Source organism: Oncorhynchus nerka, linkage group LG21 (genome assembly GCF_034236695.1).
Source record: "Oncorhynchus nerka isolate Pitt River linkage group LG21, Oner_Uvic_2.0, whole genome shotgun sequence".
NCBI classification, from domain to species: Eukaryota; Metazoa; Chordata; class Actinopteri; order Salmoniformes; family Salmonidae; genus Oncorhynchus; species Oncorhynchus nerka.
The window spans coordinates 8,329,150-8,349,673 of record NC_088416.1 but is presented as its reverse complement, the minus strand read 5'-3'; the positions used below and the strand labels follow the sequence as shown (position 1 = coordinate 8,349,673).

The window sequence follows — 20,524 nt, the reverse complement described above, 5'->3', positions numbered from 1 at the left end:
ATTCACAACGAGTGTAGCTTTAATTTGAAACCCTGCATGTGTATTTTAATGAACTTTTGAGTTTTAACTAATACTATTAGCATTTAGCGTAGCACATTTGCATTTCCAGAGCTCTAGTTGGGACGCAAGCGTCCCAAGTAGAGGCAAGAGGTTAACACATTCTTATTTTCAATGACAGCCTAGGAACAGTCAGAACGACAGATATTCACATTGTCAGCTCGGGGGATCCAATCTTGCAACCTTACAGTTAACTAGTCCATCGCAATAACGACCTGCCTCTCTCTCGTTGCACTCCACAAGGAGACTGCCTGTTACGCGAATGCAGTAAGCCAAGGTAAGTTGCTAGCTAGCATTAAACTTATCTTATAAAAAACAATCAATCATAATCACTAGTTAACTACACATGGTTGATATTTCTAGATATTATCTAGCGTGTCCTGTGTTGCATATAATCTGACTGAGCATACAAGTATCTAAGTATCTGACTGAGCGGTGGTAGGCAGAAGCAGGCACGTAAACATTCATTCAAACAGCACTTTCGTGCGTTTTGCCAGCAGCTCTTCGGTGTGCGTCAAGCATTGCGCTGTTTATGACTTCAAGCATATCAACTCCCGAGATGAGGCTGGTGTAACCGAAGTTAGCACGCGATAATAGCGCTTCAAACGTCACTCGCTCTGAGCCTTCTAGTAGTTGTTCCCCTTGCTCTGCATGGGTAGCGCTGCTTTGATGGTGGCTGTTGTCGTTGTGTTGCTGGTTCGAGCCCAGGGAGGAGCGAGGAGAGGGACGGAAGCTATACTGTTACACTGGCAATACTAAAGTGCCTATAAGAACATCCAATAGTCAAAGGTTAATGAAATACAAATGGTGTAGAGGGAAAAAGTCCTATAAACCAAATTGAACATGTTCCATTATTTACTTGAGGCTAAATAGATTTTATTGATGCATTATATTAAGTTAAAATAAGTGTTCATTCGGTATTGTTGTAATTGTCATTATTACAAATTTGAAATTTAAAAATCGGCCGATTAATCGGTATCAGCTTTTTTGGTCCTCCAATAATTGGTATCGACGTTGAAAATCATAATCGGTCGACCTCTAGTTTGTACCATAGAGGGTTTTTCATAGTGCTGACTTGATGCCTAAACATTTAGATATGTAACTTGTTTGGGAGCCGCCGTGTTGCAGGAGCACAATTGAGTTGACTGATCGGTCCCACAGAATACATCATTGATTGGGCAATACCTGGTAGTTGCTAGAAGTGCTCTTTGTAAAGGGACTGTCCCAAAACAACACAACAGATGGCACAGCATATGGACTTAAAACTTTGAATTTTGGGAGAACTACCTCTTTAAGGCCCTGAGAGAGACTAGCGTTCTGTCCAGAGAGTGTACTTGTACAGCAAGCTGCCTCACGCTACAGAAACAGGAGATTCTATTCCCTCCTGAAAATAACAGTTGGAAACGCTTAGTGAATCTGGCCTTTAAGATAAAAAGGAAAATGTCTTACACAGCAAAATACCACCCAGAGCAACCCTACCTACTCTTAAGGCGTTCTGATATCCTCCCATACGTTTCTGTTTGGCCACAGCAAGGACTTGGCTCAGCTTCTCCCTGTGTCAGTGCATTTAAGATGCTCATGTTTGATTGAAGGAAATGGGTTATATACCGTAGCTTTCAGAGGCTGACCAAGACTTATATTGGACTGGGTGTTAAATATGCATTAGCAGATGACCTTTGAGGAAAAAAATGTCTGTCTTGTTCGAATACTGCAGGGGAAGCTTCAAATGTAGCGGTTGTAGTGAGAAAGATCGTTTCGGATATAACACGGTTGTAAAATTGTGCAGATGTTGCAAAGGTCCTCATACCAGGCCTTGCTGAACACAATTCAGCCTGGGAATGATCTGTAGTCACAGTCTCTCATGTTGAACTGTGTAGCGTGCTGTGGTGATAATGTGTCTATGCCAGTGGAAACTGGTAGTATTTCCCTGTTTAAATGGCGGGGAAACAGTATTTCACATTCCTCACCAGGGCTGTTTACCGCAGCACCTAATCACATTCATGCCCCCGGGCTAGAACCTAATCACCTCTTTACCTCGCTCACCCGCTCTCGCTTGCACACACTCGCTTTTTCCCTTGCTTCCCTCTCTCTTGCCTGATTACTTGATTGCTTTCTCGCTCCCTCTTTCCCCCGTGCTCTCTTTCTCTCTCTCCTTCTCATGCTTCCGCTCTTGCTTTACCCCCCTTGCTATCTCTCTCTGCCTGCCCTCCCCCTCCAGCTCTCACCCTCCCCCCTCGACCCACACTACAATCTGCTGCAGTACTATTAACCAGAGCTCCCGATTTTCACACACTGTGTCTCTATGAAATGCACTGGATAACCGCAACAGTTCGTGATAGCCTGCCACGCCTCCCCTCATTCTACAGCCTCTGGAGGAGGAAGAGAGTGTGTCCTGTCTAGGGGGTTAAGACAGTGTCCTCTCTTACCCTCAGAATAAAGTGACTCAACTCCCTAAGGACATTTTTCATTCTGTTCGCTATCTACAAGTATGAAGTGCTGGGTGGAGGGAGGGAGGGGGAGAGAGGGAGAGAGGGAGAGAGAGAGAGAATTAACAGCTTGATACCTTCACTGCCGGGCGTGGAGACGAACAGAAGATTGCATCAGACAGAGGCAGAGAGATCATGTATGTATGTTTGAGCGAGGACGGGCACAACAAAGACACTAGGGAGAGGGAGTGCTGTGTTACTTGCAAATTGAGAGTCAATGTGCCATAATAATGAACTAGAAGAAGAGGGGGCACTCCTTATACAAAGAGAACGGTGACAGGCAGGTTTAGGCCCGGAGCAAAACAAACTGATGTTGACAGCTCCTTCGTGGCAAAACCCGGTGAGTGACCGTCTCTCTCCAACACAGCTCAGCGGCACTGCAGTGTTCTGTCAGGTTGAGTGGCAGCTTGGGATGACACCGCAGAGAGGACGACAGGAGAGGGAGAAAATGGATAAATAAAATATGGAGGGGGGGGGGTAGTCCTGGGTGGAAAGGGAGGGAATAATCGTCAAAGTGAACACACACTTTCTCACAAACACACACAGACCAGTCGCCCTCGGTAGGTAAAAAAAGACAATAGCAGAGCACTTGCTCATTCATATTCCGCATAATGATGACAGTTGGCAGTCATGTTCCTGTCACAATCAGCAATGGTGCAGAAGCCAGCTGCCTTCATTGTGTGTGTTGATTAATGAGTTACTTTACCTGACACGGCAGCCATGTTGGCTCCAAAACCTCAGCAGATGACTGAGTTAAGGGGAAGTGAATGTTTTTGGATGTTAGATGACGAGTGATTAGCATCAATTGGATGTTGGCGTTTCTATGCTATGATGATGATGATGGGGAATTCAGTGGTTGAGTGTGATCACTAAGCATGTTGTGTTTGTGTGAGAGAGAGAGAGAGCGAGCGGGAGAGATTGTTGAGTGTTGATGGAAATCATGCCGTGTGCGTACGTGAGAAAATGAGATGGTGAGAAGGTTGGCTCTTATTGATGGTCGCTAATCAAATATTGATGGTAATCATGCTGTGTTTACGTGCTTGTTGAGAATGGGAGACAGAATGTAGATGTTCGCTAATGTATATTGATGGTTTTCACACTGCGTTGGGTCATTAGGTGAATGGTAATTCAATGTGTGTGCGTATTGATGGTAATTGATGCTGTGTGCCTGTGTGTATTAACGGTAAGTCACATTTGTCTGTGAATGTTGGATCATTATGTATATGGGTAACCATGCTGTGTGTGTCTTTGCAGGGGTGTCGTTCAACAGCGTTTACACACAGATCTGGAGGGTTCTCCTGCACCTGGCGGCCGACCCGTTCCCAGAGGTGTCCGACCTGGCCATGAAGGTCCTCAACAGCATCGCCTACAAGGTACTAGACATACACACTGTTCTCTCTCCCTCTGCTGTGTGTCTGTTTGTTTGGTTTTCTTTAGGGGTGTTTTTATGCTTTGAAAAGGTCATGTGGTTTCATACACGCACACCCACTCTCTCATTCTCACACACACACACACACACACTCATTCTCACACACACACACACACACACTCATTCTCACACACACACACACACACTCATTCTCCCTCTTCCCTGACATTTTCACCACCTCGAGACTGTTACTTTTGTGCAAATGCAATTAAGGCGAAACGACTCCCTCGGGCCAGCCACTGCAGAGAGGAGAAGCCTGCCGTGACTTAAGGAGGTGTAATAACCATTGTTGCACTGGAGAGAGACCCCTTGTATTTCCTGCTGCTGACAACACCAGTTCCTCGCAGTCCCCAGAACTGTTCATCTCATCTTTAGGGCTTCCCACTGAAGCCCCGTAAAATTAAAAAAAAAAATTTAGATATTACATTGCAATAGACTCTAATGTATGAAACGCTGTAACAGACTAATGCAGTGGTCACCAACCTTTTCTGAGTTAAGATCACTTTCGCAGTCAAAAAGCAAACTGAGATCTATTGCTCAGATTATATATATTTTTTACATTAAACCTCACATACAGCCCAAACCTCATTCCTACAAAACTGTATGCCTAATACATTATCACAGCATATTGGCTGTACGATTGGCCTTCCAATATTGTTAATCAGACCATATTATATTTCAGAACTCGAGCTTTGATAACAAAATAGATCAGTTGGTTCAGCACTTGTTGAGGCACTGTTTAGCCTAAATTGAAATTATTATCTTTTTTATTTTTCACCTACCGGCAACAGCTCAACACGATGAAAAAGAAAATAATAGATTTAAAACGGAGCGCAAGCCTTTATCGTTCGTTGGCTTTTCTAAAGAAATATTTGGTGATCGACTAGGAATGCCTTGAAGATCGACCAGTTGATCGCGAATGGCGACCACTACTCTAATGTATGAAACACTGCAGCAGACTGTAATGTATGAAACACTGCAGCAGACTGTAATGTATGAAACACTGCAGCAGACTGTAATGTATGAAACACTGCAGCAGACTGTAATGTATGAAACACTGCAGCAGACTGTAATGTATGAAACACTGCAGCAGACTGTAATGTATGAAACACTGCAGCAGACTGTAATGTATGAAACACTGCAGCAGACTGTAATGTATGAAACACTGCAGCAGACTGTAATGTATGAAACACTGCAGCAGACTGTAATGTATGAAACACTGCAGCAGACTGTAATGTATGAAACACTGCAGCAGACTGTAATGTATGAAACACTGCAGCAGACTGTAATGTATAAAACACTGAGCAGACTGTAATGTATGAAACACTGCAGCAGACTGTAATGTATGAAACACTGCAGCAGAAACACTGCAGCAGACTGTATGAAACACTGCAGCAGACTGTAATGTATGAAACACTGCAGCAGACTAATGTATGAAACACTGCAGCAGACTAATGTATGAAACACTGCAGCAGACTGTAATGTATGAAACACTGCAGCAGACTGTAATGTATGAAACACTGCAGCAGACTGTAATGAAACACTGCAGCAGACTGTAATGTATGAAACACTGACACTGCAGCAGACTGTAATGTATGAAACACTGCAGCAGACTGTAATGTATGAAACACTGCAGCAGACTGTAATGTATGAAACACTGCAGCAGACTGTAGACTGCAATGTATGAAACACTGCAGCAGACTGTAATGTATGAAACACTGCAGCAGACTGTAATGTATGAAACACTGCAGCAGACTGTAATGTATGAAACACTGCAGCAGACTGTAATGTATGAAACACTGCAGCAGACTGTAATGTATGAAACACTGCAGCAGACTGTAATGTATGAAACACTGCAGCAGACTGTAATGTATGAAACACTGCAGCAGACTGTAATGTATGAAACACTGCAGCAGACTGTAATGTATGAAACACTGCAGCAGACTGTAATGTATGAAACACTGCAGCAGACTGTAATGTATGAAACACTGCAGCAGACTGTAATGTATGAAACACTGCAGCAGACTGTAAAAACACTGCAGCAGACTGTAATGTATGAAACACTGCAGCAGACTGCACTGCAGAGACTGTAATGTATGAAACACTGCAGCAGACTGTAATGTATGAAACACTGCAGCAGACTGCACTGCAGCAGACTAATGTATGAAACACTGCAGCAGACTGTAATGTATGAAACATTGCAGAGACTGTAATGTATGAAACACTGCAGCAGACTGTATGAAACACTGCAGCAGACTGTAATGAAAACACTGCAGCAGACTGTAATGTATGAAACACTGCAGCAGACTGTAATGTATGAAACATTGCAGTAGACTGTAATGTATGAAACATTGCAGCAGACTGTAATGTATGAAACACTGCAGCAGACTGTAATGTATGAAACACTGCAGCAGACTGTAATGTATGAAACACTGCAGCAGACTGTAATGTATGAAACACTGCAGCAGACTGTAATGTATGAAACACTGCAGCAGACTGTAATGTATGAAACACTGCAGCAGACTGTAATGTATGAAACACTGCAGCAGACTAATGACACTGCAGCAGACTAATGTATGAAACACTGCAGCAGACTGTAATGTATGAAACATTGCACTGCAGCAGACTGTAATGTATGAAACACTGCAGCAGACTGTAATGTATGAAACATGCAGCAGACTGCAGTGTAGAAACACTGCAGACTGTAATGTATAAAACACTGCAGCAGACTGTAATGTATGAAACACTGCAGCAGACTGTAATGTATGAAACATTGCAGTAGACTCTAATGTATGAAACATTGCAGTAGACTCTAATGTATGAAACATTGCAGCAGACTAATGTATGATGGGACAGTATTTTTTTAAAATATACAATGTGGTCCACTGCTGCATTCTCAGTTCCTTGCAGTCCCCCAGAACTGTTCATCTCATCTTTAGGGCTTCCCACTGAAGCCCCGTAAAAAAAAAACTGGACTTATTCGATATTACATTGCAATAGACTCTAATGCATGAAACGCTGCAACAGACTAATGTATGAGGCCCTGCAACAGACTCTAATGTATGAAACGCTGTAACAGACTAATGAATGAGGCCCTGCAACAGACTCTAATGTATGAAACGTTGCAATAGACTCTAATGTATGAGGCACTGCAACAGACTCTAATGTATGAAACGTTGCAATAGACTCTAATGTATGAGGCACTGCAACATACTCTAATGTATGATGATACAGTATTTAAAAATATATATATATACAATGTGGGCCACTGCTGCAGTCTCAGGAAAGTGCATTTCACCATGAGTCTCTAACATCATGGCTTGTAAACGTATCGTCTCCAGTGTACTCACTCTTTCTCCTCAACACAATCCACAGTCCTGTGCAACTCTTCTCTGAGACAGAAACAGGTTGGGGGGGAGCCCAGGTGGAAATCTCTGTGCATCTCTGTACGTGTCCCAAAATGACCCCTTATTCAAGTTGTGCACCACATGGTGAATAGGGTGTCATTTGGGATGCACATCTCTCTCTTTGTTGTTTCCTGCTCTTTTGATCCGCCTGTAGATGAGCACGGGAGGAACTACCCTCTCTCTATTGCAGTGCTTGTTTCATCTCCCAAAGGTTTTCCTTCCTAAGATGATTTTAGGAGGATTTTCTTTCATCAGCCCCCCCCCCCCCCACGATACATTCAGGTTCAAATGGACTGATTTAACCTCTAAATGATCATTGCCGTAGAGACTTTTTTTCCCCCTCTAACCACTTACCCGGTGAAATGAAAGTTAATGAACAAGCGAATGCGAATGGCGACGACTTCAACTGTGTCTGTGATGTGACATACAGACGCGCACAAACCGTTATTGCACTGTAAATGGTCTTCCTGTAATAACGCTTATGCAACCCATTCCATCCCACTGAGGCGGTGACTTTATGTTCGCCTTCTTGCTGTTGCGTTGTCGCTAAAGAACCTGCGTGTAAAAGCATTCCATTGGACGCTGTATGCCGTGTGCATCCTGTTCATGCCACTGATAGAACTGGAAACCTCAACTTTCCTCCCGTCGACGAGAAAAAGCCATCTCACACGGATGCAGGGATTCTCCACTTCCCACTTACCTAGTCGTCACACACTCCTCAGCCTGACAGCACTTCAGAGGGAAGAACAAAGAGGGTCTACCCACATCTTCACACACACACACACGCACACACACACACACACACACACACACGCTTAGAAACAAGTGTCAATCCAGGTATTCAGTGTCCCGTGCTAAACACGTTATTGACTGGAGTGCGTAACGGTTTGGTGCAGCCCGCGTCCGGAGGAGCCGGAGCTCTCGACAGCCTTCCCTTGACAAGCAGAGAAATGATCTCATTGGTTTAAGTGTCCAACCGAGCAAATCCAATTCTGTTTTAATTAGGATTTTTAGCGCCTAGTCGCCAGGTGCCAAGGAGGATGGAAGTGTGAAACGCACGCAGGCTCTATGTTCTCCAAAGGAACATTTAGTGCATTTTTTAGGGGGGGGGGGGTACTTAGTCAGTTGTCCAACTGAAATGTGTCTTCCGCATTTAAGCCAACCCCTCTGAATCAGAGAGGTGCGGAGGGCTGCCTTAATCAACATCCACATCTTTGGCGCGGGGGGAACACTGCCTTGCCTTTTTTTTAGTTTTTTTTTAGGTTTAAGCCTAAAGGTTAATTGGTTATTTTTTTGTATGTGGTCCATACTTTGTGATGATAAGATTGAAGTAGAATTTGGACGGGAGTCTTTGCTACTCTCTCACACTCTAATATCAGTCGTCCCAGTTGTTTTGTGGGCGAATGTTAGCCTTCAACAGGGTTTCTTATTGCAGAAGTGCAGGTAGATCCCTTCCCATTTCAGCCTGTTTGCTTCTGTTTGGTTCCTAATGAATACCCCCTTTTTGGTCCCAGATCTGGTTTTCTCTTGTGCCGACTCCTACAGACCACCAGTAGGAGTTAGCAAGAGAGCACAAACTGATCTGGAATCAGGCTTGATGAATGTCTCACATTCGGGGAAACGGCTCTAAAAGCTCTAAAACCCGCTGCATGAGATAATGGGGAAACCATGAGACCCACTCTTCTCAACCCACAATCTCTGGGCCTTACACAGCAGAAAATCACCACTCTCACTTCCACAATCCCTCCCTCTCGGTACTCCCCCAACAATCAGATTGCTCCTTCCATCAGACCACGTCCCCTTTCCAACCAATCACAGCTCAGTTTGAGACCACTTCACAGGGCTATTATCGTTGATCAGGGAGGTGTTCTGTACTTGTGTGCGCCCGCAGAACATTTAAATCCCCCCTTTTGAATAATTCAACACTCACAAGTACAGCGATACTGGCTGGGGATGCATCCCAAAATGGCACCCTATTCCCTACACAGTGCACGACTTTTCACCAGGGCCCAGTAGTGCACCAAATAGGGGAATAGGGTGCCATTTGGGACCTAGATGCCGTGAACGTTGCCTGCTGCAGTAGCAGTCGGGTTGCAGGTCTCCTGGCCCGCCGGGAAGCCCCTTGTGATAACAGAGTGCATATATATATACTCTACAGTATCTCTCTAGTTGTGTGTGTTTTGTTAGCTTGGCTTTTGGAAGTGATGAATAAGTAAGGGAAGTAAGTAGAGGGGGGGGGGACAGGATGTTCCACAGCGCCGCCGCGTTGGCGTCTCCGTTAAGTGCACCGGGGGCGGAACTGGACGCGTCTGAACTCGGCAGCGTACAATTATGCAACAATATGTCATGTTTTGAGTGCATTACGGTAGGAAGCGTTGTCTATGGGGAAACCGTGCACCAATGTGGCGAAGATGACTATGTTCTCACTGGTGGCGGAACGAGTTGGTTTGAACCAGCCGGGCACTTAAATGACATGCAATTATTGGACACAATTACACAGCAATTCTATGTAATGTTTTGCTTACATTATGCTGGGAAGCGTTGCCTGTTGGGGAACGATACGCGTGTTGTTTTTCCACCATGACGATGCGCCAATGGTGGAACGCGTCTGTTCGAAGCCAAGCACTTTATACTATACAATTGTGGGACACAATCACTCAACAATGGTATGTTCTGCATACAGGAAGCTTAGTCTGTGGGGTAACGATACCTATTGTCTTCCATGCAAGAATCATTATGGCTGTGTATGTTACATGGGAAATAACATCCCGGTAATTCAATTTCTTACGCTGTCAAACCGACTTCATCACCAGCTCCTCTTACTGATTGTGGTGAAATGGCACGTTTCACATCTTCCTCCTTTTGCTATTCTCTCTCCTCCTCTTCTTCCGCTTGCTGTGACTATTGTTTAATAATGATACCTGGACTCGCTTTGTACAGAGGGAAAGCTACTCTCCATTGTTCCTGAGCTGATATGAGCATCTCAATTAACACTTAGCAAAAGGCTCCCAGTGGGAGATGAGAGAAATTAGACCCTTTTTGAAGATTTCTGTCCAAAAAGAAAAAAATGCTGCTTCTCTGTGATGGTGTGATGGTGTCTGTTTGTGCCTGTGTGTATGTTAAGAGATTGTTGCCTAAATGCTTTCTCTGTGTTAGTGTGGCGTTACAATGTGCCAGTGTGGTGGTGGTGTGATGATGACTTGTTTTCTCCCACCTTATTCATATTTTATACTGCAGTTTGTGAAGCCTCCCAGAGTAGTGACGGTCCGTCCGTAACGACTGTCATTTCTGTGCTTCTTTTTAATGAAGCGCTCGCCTGCAAACACAAGTAATTGATGCTGCCGCAACCCCCCCCCCCCCCCCACACACACACACACACACACACACACACACACACACACGTATCGTAGTAACAAACTCGTAAACGCAAAACTCACATACACATACACACACACACACACACACACGTATCGTAGTAACAAACTCGTAAACGCAAAACTCACATACACATACACACACTACCACTGGTAATTAGCATAGAAATCAAATCAAAAGGCAATTCCAGATGGTTGAATGTGTTTGTTTGCTGGTGTTAACTGGATCTCCTAAAGCCAACCAGGTTTTTCTCTCTGCTCTGGCTTTTTGTAAACAACTCGCTGTTATTCATCAGCTTTCCCTTATTGAGTTTTACTCTCCTCTGGTGAATAGCTGTTACAGTGTATACTGGCGTTGATTCTGTTCTTGATCGGTGCAGTACCGGGAGGATTTCAAGGTGTCTGGCTGTTGCTGGTATTGTTGTATAGATCATTTGTTGAAGGGTAATATGTTGAAATACAGTAAAGTTCACCCAACTGTTCAAGTTACAGAACATAGGACAGTAAGTTTCCTGACAAAGTGTAGCCTGTTTGCTTATGTTTTATGTTACATTGAGCTCTTCATGGCTATTCTCATTCCTCTGTTTTTGTACTCCTGCTCTCTCTTCTCCTGTCTCCCTCTTCTCCTCCTGTCTCCCGTCTCTCCATCTCTCTTCTCCTCCTGTCTCCTGTCTCCCTCTTCTCCTCCTGTCTCCCTCTTCTCCTCCTGTCTCCCTCTTCTCCTCCTGTCTCCCTCTTCTCCTCCTGTCTCCCTCTTCGCCTCCTGTCTCTGGTCTCTCCATCTCTCTTCTCCTCCTGTCTCTGGTCTCTCCATCTCTCTTCTCCTCCTGTCTCCGGTCTCTCCATCTCTCTTCTCCTCCTGTCGCCGGTCTCTCAGGCCCTGTCTCTGTCTCTGTCTCCCCAGGCCACTATGAACGCTCGGCCCCAGAGGATCCTGGACTCTGGCTCTCTCACCCAGTCGGCCCCCGCCAGCCCCACCAGCAAGGGGGCACACATCCACCAGGCAGGGTGAGTGACATGCACACACACAAGACGCACGCTCAACTCATATTACACACAGTCATCATATTCTTAACCCTACCAGGCATATTTACATTTACATTTAAGTCATTTAGCAGACGCTCTTATCCAGAGCGACTTACAAATTGGTGCGTTCACCTTAAGACATCCAGTGGAACAGCCACTTTACAATAGTGCATCTAAATCTTTTAAGGGGGGTGAGAAGGATTACTTTATCCTATCCTAGGTATTCCTGAAAGAGGTGGGGTTTCAGGTGTCTCCGGAAGGTGGTGATTGACTCCGCTGTCCTGGCGTCGTGAGGGAGTTTGTTCCACCATTGGGGGGCCAGAGCAGCGAACAGTTTTGACTGGGCTGCGCGGGAACTGTACTTCCTCAGTGGTAGGGAGGCGAGCAGGCCAGAGGTGGATGAACGCAGTGCCCTTGTTTGGGTGTAGGGCCTGATCAGAGCCTGGAGGTACTGAGGTGCCGTTCCCCTCACAGCTCCGTAGGCAAGCACCATGGTCTTGTAGCGGATGCGAGCTTCAACTGGAAGCCAGTGGAGAGAGCGGAGGAGCGGGGTGACGTGAGAGAACTTGGGAAGGTTGAACACCAGACGGGCTGCGGCGTTCTGGATGAGTTGTAGGGGTTTAATGGCACAGGCAGGGAGCCCAGCCAACAGCGAGTTGCAGTAATCCAGACGGGAGATGACAAGTGCCTGGATTAGGACCTGCACTGCTTCCTGTGTGAGGCAGGGTCGTACTCTGCGGATGTTGTAGAGCATGAACCTACAAGAACGGGCCACCGCCTTGATGTTAGTTGAGAACGACAGGGTGTTGTCCAGGATCACGCCAAGGTTCTTAGCGCTCTGGGAGGAGGACACAATGGAGTTGTCAACCGTGATGGCGAGATCATGGAACGGGCAGTCCTTCCCCGGGAGGAAGAGCAGCTCCGTCTTGCCGAGGTTCAGCTTGAGGTGGTGATCCGTGGTGGTGCATATTGGTGTAGCAGACACACACACACACACACACACACTACTTTACGTCCACCGTCCTCATTTTCTTACCAATGCTCTCCTGCTACCTACACTAACCTCCCTCTCCCTCCCAAATCTGCCTCTTCTCCCAGTGGTTCTCCCCCCATGCCCAGTGCCAGCAGCTCCAGTCTGACCAACGAGGTGCCCAAACCCCCAACACGTGGTGGAGAACAGCCCCCCACGCGACCCCCCTACACCCCCACGCTGGGCGGACAGGCCCCCCACTCCCACCAGTTCCCCCGCACGCGCAAGATGTTCGACAAGGGGCCCTCCGGCTCTGAACAGGTACCCTGACGTCTAAGAACTGATTTCTGGTGAACTGGTTTCTTAAGGAAAAGCGTAAGCAGTAACGTAAGAACATGTTGAGCGACAGCGACTCTAACTTTCTTCCCAAGTCGATAGTAAAAGGAAGACAGTTGAGGAGAAATGCAGTCTCAGGACTCCACTAGCATACCCATTTAAACAAGGATTTTATGCTAACTACCTCAATTGCTCAATGAATGCTTCTGCAGAATTTCTTTAGCTTTACTTGCTTCATTTTTGTTAATTTAGTCTGTTTGATTAATTACGAAAGAGAACTCCCAGACACTTATTTTTGGATGATCTTTTACAGTGAATTCTGAGAGTGGGGTTGGTGTGTATTGGTGGTAGTGTGTTTAAAATGAGAATATTTTTAATTGTGTGTGTGTGTGTGTGTGTGTCAGGCCGGGGATGATGCAGATGACCCAGGAGGTCACAAGGCCTACATGAATGCCAACCTGTCTACAGGGCTGTGTGACTGGAGCGCCAAGTACTTTGCTCAGCCTGTTATGAAGGTACTGTACTACACTTCTCTCTCTCTCTCTCTTTCTATTTTCATCCCTCTTTCTTTCTCTCTCTCACTCTCGCTCTCACACTCTCTCTCTCGCCGTCCCCCCTGCGCACGCACGCACACACACATAAAACTGTAGTGTGTCTCAGTACCTGTTCAAGGAAGCTGTTAAGCCTGTTACAGCACCTGACCTTCCTTTGATGGTCAGAGGAAGCAGCTGAGTCATGTGTATGGCTGTCTCCACACACACACTCACACACACACACACACACACACACACACACTCCGAAACACAAACTTGCACATGCGTGCACACACACACACACAGTGTCCTCACACACACACATTCTCACACACAGTTATAACTATAATGCAGTTATAGGAGCCGCTACACCCTCCAACGCTTTCTCAAACCAGCCTTTCATCTCTCCACCCTCTCCTCTGGAAGAAAGAAGAGAAAAATAAACGTTGTCAGCTCGTCTTGACTTTGCCAAACTGACTCTGGTCTGGAGGTGAGAGAGACGGATGGTGAGAGACTGTAGGTGGAAAAGAGAGAAGGGGCTTGAGAAACAGTACAGAGAGGCAGGAACAAAGTGGGGACATGGTATAGAAGGGGTGATGGGGTGAGTTGAGACGGATAGGAGAGAGGGAGGAAAACGAGAGCGGGAAGAGAGAGGGAGAGGTATGCACTTTGCAGAAGTACAAATGAGAAAGCTGTGTTTGCAATTTCTGTAACGCTCCCATAAAGAGCCTTTGTGTCTGAAAGTCTGTACACAGGTTATCATATCAATGTGTCAGCAGTACGAGGTGTGTGTGTATAACCATTAGCAGAGCTTTTGTGTGGGGGGGGTGTCTCCCTCCTTTCTCAGACAGGGTCATTGTACAGTCAGTGTGTAATGTCCCACATTAGTGGCTGAGATATCCACATAGGGCTGAGATATCCACATAGGGCTGAGATATCCACATAGGGCTGAGATATCCACATAGGGCTGAGATATCCACATAGGGCTGAGATATCCACATAGGGCTGAGATATCCACATAGGGCTGAGATATCCATATCGCATTTTTTTTTTTTTGCGCCATGAATGTAACATTCAAATGTAATAAGGGTCCCCTGGGAAACTGACCAACACTTTGGTGCCTACCCTATCACAACTTCTACTGTACCTGGCTTTTTTCATTCGATGTCATGCCAATTCGATTATTAGCCCATATCCTGCAGCCCTAGCTGAGACCCAGCATCATGACAGCCTCTCACCTTGACACACACACCTACACACACACTCATCAGCTCTGACTGAGGCCGGCCTTAGTGTCTTAGCACTGTAGAGATGTCCAAGCAAACAGTGACTTGCACACGCTATTTCCTTTATTTTATCATTCTTTTTCTATCCCCCTTTCGACTCTTTCTCTCTCCCCTTCTACCCTCTTTCTCTCCCCCCAATTTTTACTCCCCCCCCTTCTCTACTCTTTCTCTCCACCCTTCTACTCGCTCTCTCTCTCTACCATCCCTGTCTCGCTCCACCCCCCTCCAGCTGTCCCTCCCTCCACCCCTCTACATGTTATGTCACTGTGAGTGCTTGGTGGTGATTACCAGAGCATATGAATCCACATGCTGTTGCAGCTGCAGTAGCAGTCAGTGGCTGTGTCCGAAATGGCTCCCTATCCCCTAGAAAACACACTATGGGCCCTGGTCAAAAGTACATAGGGACTAGGGTGCCATTTGGGATGCATTCAGTGTGTGGCTGCTCTGTTAGTGTTTAGTATTCAGAGGGCAGAGCAGGGAGCCTGGTGGGGCATGTACTTAATAAGCAGCAACAGTCTGGCCTCACAACCCTCCACCATTACACTCCATTACAGCCTTTCTCTGTGCATTACCAGCCCTGTCCATAATGCTAATGGTTACAGCTATACACACAGGGACATGTACGCACACACCGAGGCACAGAAACAGACATGCACACACCTCCACTTAGAAACACACACAGATCTACACACAAATGCACGCATGCACAGACACACGCGTACACACACGGAAACACTCAAACTCAATCCCTTCCTTGCCCTCTGCAATTACACCAGAGGACCTCCATTGATGTTCGCTAATGATTCTCTCCCTGTCAGGGACTAAGGGATGGAGGAAACCCCTCAACACAGCCTGGGAGGCAGCCCTCCGCAAGAGAGGGATGAATGGATGGAGAGAAAGAGGGGGCTATGTGAGTGTGAGGGAGGAGAAAACCCCTCAACACAGCCTGAGAGGCAGCCCTCAGAAAGAGAGGGATGAAGGGATAGAGAGAAAGAGGGGGCTATGGGAGTGTGAGGGAGGAGAAAACCCCTCAACACAGCCTGAGAGGCAGCCCTCAGAAAGAGAGGGATGAAGGGATAGAGAGAAAGAGGGGGCTATGGGAGTGTGAGGGAGGAGAAAACCCCTCAACACAGCCTGAGAGGCAGCCCTCAGAAAGAGAGGGATGAAGGGATAGAGAGAAAGAGGGGGCTATGGGAGTGTGAGGGAGGAGAAAACCCCTCAACACAGCCTGAGGCAGCCCTCAGAAAGAGAGGGATGAAGGGATAGAGAGAAAGAGGGGCTATGGGAGTGTGAGGGAGGAGAAAACCCCTCAACACAGCCTGAGAGGCAGCCCTCAGAAAGAGAGGGATGAAGGGATGGAGAGAAAGAGGGGGCTATTGGAGTGTGAGGGAGGAGAAAACCGCTCGACACAGCCTGAGAGGCAGCCCTCAGAAAGAGAGGGATGAATGGATGGATGGAGAGAAAGAGGGGCTATGGGAGTGTGAGGGAGGAGAAAACCCCTCAACACAGCCTGAGAGGCAGCCCTCAGAAAGAGAGGGATGAATGGATGGAGAGAAAGAGGGGGCTATGGGAGTGTGAGGGAGGAGAAAACCCCTCAACACAGCCTGAGAGGCAGCCCTCAGAAAGAGAGGGATGAATGGATGGATGGAGAGAAAGAGGGGGCTATGGGAGTGTGAGGGAGGAGAAACCCCCTCAACACAGCCTGAGAGGCAGCCCTCAGAAAGAGAGGGATGAAGGGATAGAGAGAAAGAGGGGGCTATGGGAGTGTGAGGGGGGAGAAAACCCCTCAACACAGCCTGAGAGGCAGCCCTCAGAAAGAGAGGGATGAATGGATGGAGAGAAAGAGGGGGCTATGGGAGTGTGAGGGAGGAGAAAACCCCTCAACACAGCCTGAGAGGCAGCCCTCAGAAAGAGAGGGATGAAGGGATAGAGAGAAAGAGGGGGCTATGGGAGTGTGAGGGAGGAGAAAACCCCTCAACACAGCCTGAGGCAGCCCTCAGAAAGAGAGGGATGAAGGGATAGAGAGAAAGAGGGGGCTATGGGAGTGTGAGGGAGGAGAAAACCCCTCAACACAGCCTGAGAGGCAGCCCTCAGAAAGAGAGGGATGAATGGATGGAGAGAAAGAGGGGGCTATGGGAGTGTGAGGGAGGAGAAAACCCCTCAACACAGCCTGAGAGGCAGCCCTCAGAAAGAGAGGGATGAATGGATGGATGGAGAGAAAGAGGGGGCTATGGGAGTGTGAGGGAGGAGAAAACCCCTCAACACAGCCTGAGAGGCAGCCCTCAGAAAGAGAGGGATGAATGGATGGAGAGAAAGAGGGGGCTATGGGAGTGTGAGGGAGGAGAAAACCCCTCAACACAGCCTGAGAGGCAGCCCTCAGAAAGAGAGGGATGAAGGGATAGAGAGAAAGAGGGGGCTATGGGAGTGTGAGGGAGGAGAAAACCCCTCAACACAGCCTGAGGCAGCCCTCAGAAAGAGAGGGATGAAGGGATAGAGAGAAAGAGGGGGCTATGGGAGTGTGAGGGAGGAGAAAACCCCTCAACACAGCCTGAGGCAGCCCTCAGAAAGAGAGGGATGAATGGATGGAGAGAAAGAGGGGGCTATGGGAGTGTGAGGGAGGAGAAAACCCTCAACACAGCCTGAGAGGCAGCCCTCAGAAAGAGAGGGATGAATGGATGGATGGAGAGAAAGAGGGGGCTATGGGAGTGTGAGGGAGGAGAAAACCCCTCAACACAGCCTGAGAGGCAGCCCTCAGAAAGAGAGGGATGAATGGATGGATGGAGAGAAAGAGGGGGCTATGGGAGTGTGAGGGAGGAGAAACCCCCTCAACACAGCCTGAGAGGCAGCCCTCAGAAAGAGAGGGATGAAGGGATAGAGAGAAAGAGGGGGCTATGGGAGTGTGAGGGGGGAGAAAACCCCTCAACACAGCCTGAGAGGCAGCCCTCAGAAAGAGAGGGATGAATGGATGGAGAGAAAGAGGGGGCTATGGGAGTGTGAGGGAGGAGAAAACCCCTCAACACAGCCTGAGAGGCAGCCCTCAGAGAGGTGATGGATGGATGGATGGAGAGCGAGGGAGGGAGAGGTTAAGGAATGGATAGAGGGGGAGGAGAGATGAGAGGACAAGCAAGGATAGAGCTTTTAACACTTCAAGCATACGAGGCGATCCTCTTCATTTAGCTCATTAACCTCTTGCCTCTACCTGGGACGCTTGCGTCCCAACTAGAGCTCTGGAAATGCAAATGCGCTACGCTAAATGCTAATAGTATTAGTTAAAACTCAAAAGTTCATTAAAATACACATGCAGGGTATCAAATTAAAGCTACACTCGTTGTGAATCCAGGCAACAAGTCCGATTTTTAAAATGCTTTTCGGCGACAGCATGAGAAGCTAATTTCTGATAGCATGCACCAATACACTACAACAGAAAAGCACAGCAGGGGACGTAAACAAAATAATTAGCATTTCGGCGTTACACAAACCGCACAATAAAATAGAAAACAGTCATTACCTTTCACCATCTTCTTTGTTGGCACTCCTAGATGTCCCATAAACACTATTGGGTCTTTATTTCGATTAAATCGGGCCATATAAAGCCAAGATATCGTTATATGTAGACTGTGTGAAAAACGAAAAAAACATCGATTTCACAACGTAACGTCATTTTTTAAAATTCAAAAAGTAGACGATAAACTTTCACAAAACACTTCGAAATACGTTTGTAATGCTACTTTAGGTATTAGTAAACGTTAATAAGCGATCAAAATCATCCGTAGGCGATGTAAATATCATTAGCTGTCGTCTTGGAAAAAATTTCAGGAGAGAGCTCTTCCGGAATGATCTGGGCAGAGACCGGAGGTAAGTCGTGCCCCTCTTTCGGTTCAACCAAGAATCAAAGATGATTCAATTCACAAGACTCTAGACAACATGGGGATGCTGTGGGAGTTGAATGCTCGGTCTTATCTAATTCGGCTCACTGTTAACAATTGCTGGAAGTGGCGCAAGGATATTTATTTCCATTTTCTGTGATCAGGTTTTCCTGCGCTTTCCGATGTAACGCACGTTATGTAATGTTTCCTATCCACACATTCTAACCATATGAACGTACTATATTCCTGGCATGAGTAGCAGGGCGCTGAAATGTTGCGCGATTTTTAACAAAATGTTCAAAAAAGTAGAGGGTCGACTGAAGAGGTTAACCCATCATTCCAAAGAATGGGATGACAGAACGAGAGGAGAGGGTGAGATAAGAGTGTTAGATGGGCAGGAAGAGGATGAGGGTGGTTTGACACGTGGGAGAGAACACTTAGCAGCCTGAGAGGCAACCATGTTCATTTAGCCCAGTATCAAGAAGCTCTTGTCTTTATGCAAGACCATGAAGGAGTATAATTGGAGGGGAGCGAGAGGAAGGGAAGCAAGTGTCTTCCTCTTTTAGCGCTGTAACCACTTCCAGTTTAGACCTGCTTCTGCCCTATTCAATCTGATAGAAATACAACAGGTACAGTGGAAGTCAGAAGTTTACATACACCTCAGCCAACTACATTTAAACTCAGTTTTTCACAATTCCTGGCATTTAATCCGAGTAAAAATGCCCTGTCTTAGGTCAGTTAGGATCACCACTTTATTTTAAGAATGTGAAATGTCAGATTAATAGTAGAGAGAATTATTGATTTCAGCTTTTATTTCTTTCATCACATTCCCACTGGGTCAGAAGTTTACATAAACTCAATTAGTATTTGGTAGCATTGCCTTTATACTGTTTAACTTGGGTCAAACGTTTCAGGTAGCCTTCCACAAGCTTCCCACAATAAGTTGGGTGAATTTTGGCCCATTCCTCCTGACAGAGCTTGTGTAACTGAGTCAGGTTTGTCGACCTCCCTGTTCGCACACACTTTTCAGTATTGCCCACAAATCTTCAATAGGATTGAGGTCAGGGCTTTGTGATGGCCACTCTAATACCTTGACTTTGTTGTCCTTAAGCCATTTTGCCACAACTTTTGAAGTCTGCTTGGGGTCATTGTCCATTTGGAAGATCCATTTGCGACCAACCTTTAACTTCCTGACTGATGTCTAGAGATGTTGCTTCAATATAACCACATAATTTTCCTCCCTCATGATGCCATCTATTTTGTGAGATGCACCAGTCCCTCCTGCAGCAAAGCACCCCCACAACATGATGCTGCCACCCCCGTGCTTGACGGTTGGGATGGTGTTCTTCGGCTTGCAAGCATCCCCCTTTTTCCTCCAAACATAATGATGGTCATTATGGCCAAACGGTTCTATTTTTGTTTCCTCAGACCAGAGGACATTTCTCCAAATAGTACGATCTTTGTCTCCATGTGCAGTGGCAAACTGTAGTCTGGCTTTTTATGGCGGTTTTGGAGCTGTGGCTTCTTACTTGCTGAGCGGCCTTTTATGTCGATATAAGACTCATTTTACCGTGGATATAAATACTTTTGTACCCGTTTCCTCCAGCATCTTCACAAGGTCTTTTGTTGTTGTTCTGGGATTGATTTGCATTTTTCACACAAAAGTACGTTCATCTCTAGGAGACAGAACGCGTCTCCTTCCTGAGCTGTATGACTGCTGCGTGGTCCCATGGTGTTTATACTTGCGTACTATT

The 20,524-nt window shown here is 46.6% G+C and overlaps 1 protein-coding gene across 7 annotated transcripts in view; it reads left to right on the top strand.

The window, feature by feature from the left end:
* LOC115104411 (regulatory-associated protein of mTOR) overlaps nucleotides 1–20,524 on the top strand; it is a 219,809-nt gene that overhangs the window by 161,126 nt on the left and 38,159 nt on the right. For 4 of the 7 annotated variants that reach the window (XM_065006276.1, XM_065006272.1, XM_065006275.1 and 1 more), the window contains exons 22-25: nucleotides 3,798–3,916; nucleotides 11,631–11,761; nucleotides 12,878–13,070; nucleotides 13,490–13,600. In XM_065006276.1, coding sequence (XP_064862348.1) covers nucleotides 3,798–3,916; nucleotides 11,631–11,761; nucleotides 12,878–13,070; nucleotides 13,490–13,600 — 554 coding nt within the window. The remainder of the gene's footprint in view (nucleotides 1–3,797; nucleotides 3,917–11,630; nucleotides 11,762–12,877; nucleotides 13,071–13,489; nucleotides 13,601–20,524) is intronic. The other 3 variants (XM_065006273.1, XM_065006277.1, XM_065006274.1) reach the window with 1 other exon arrangement.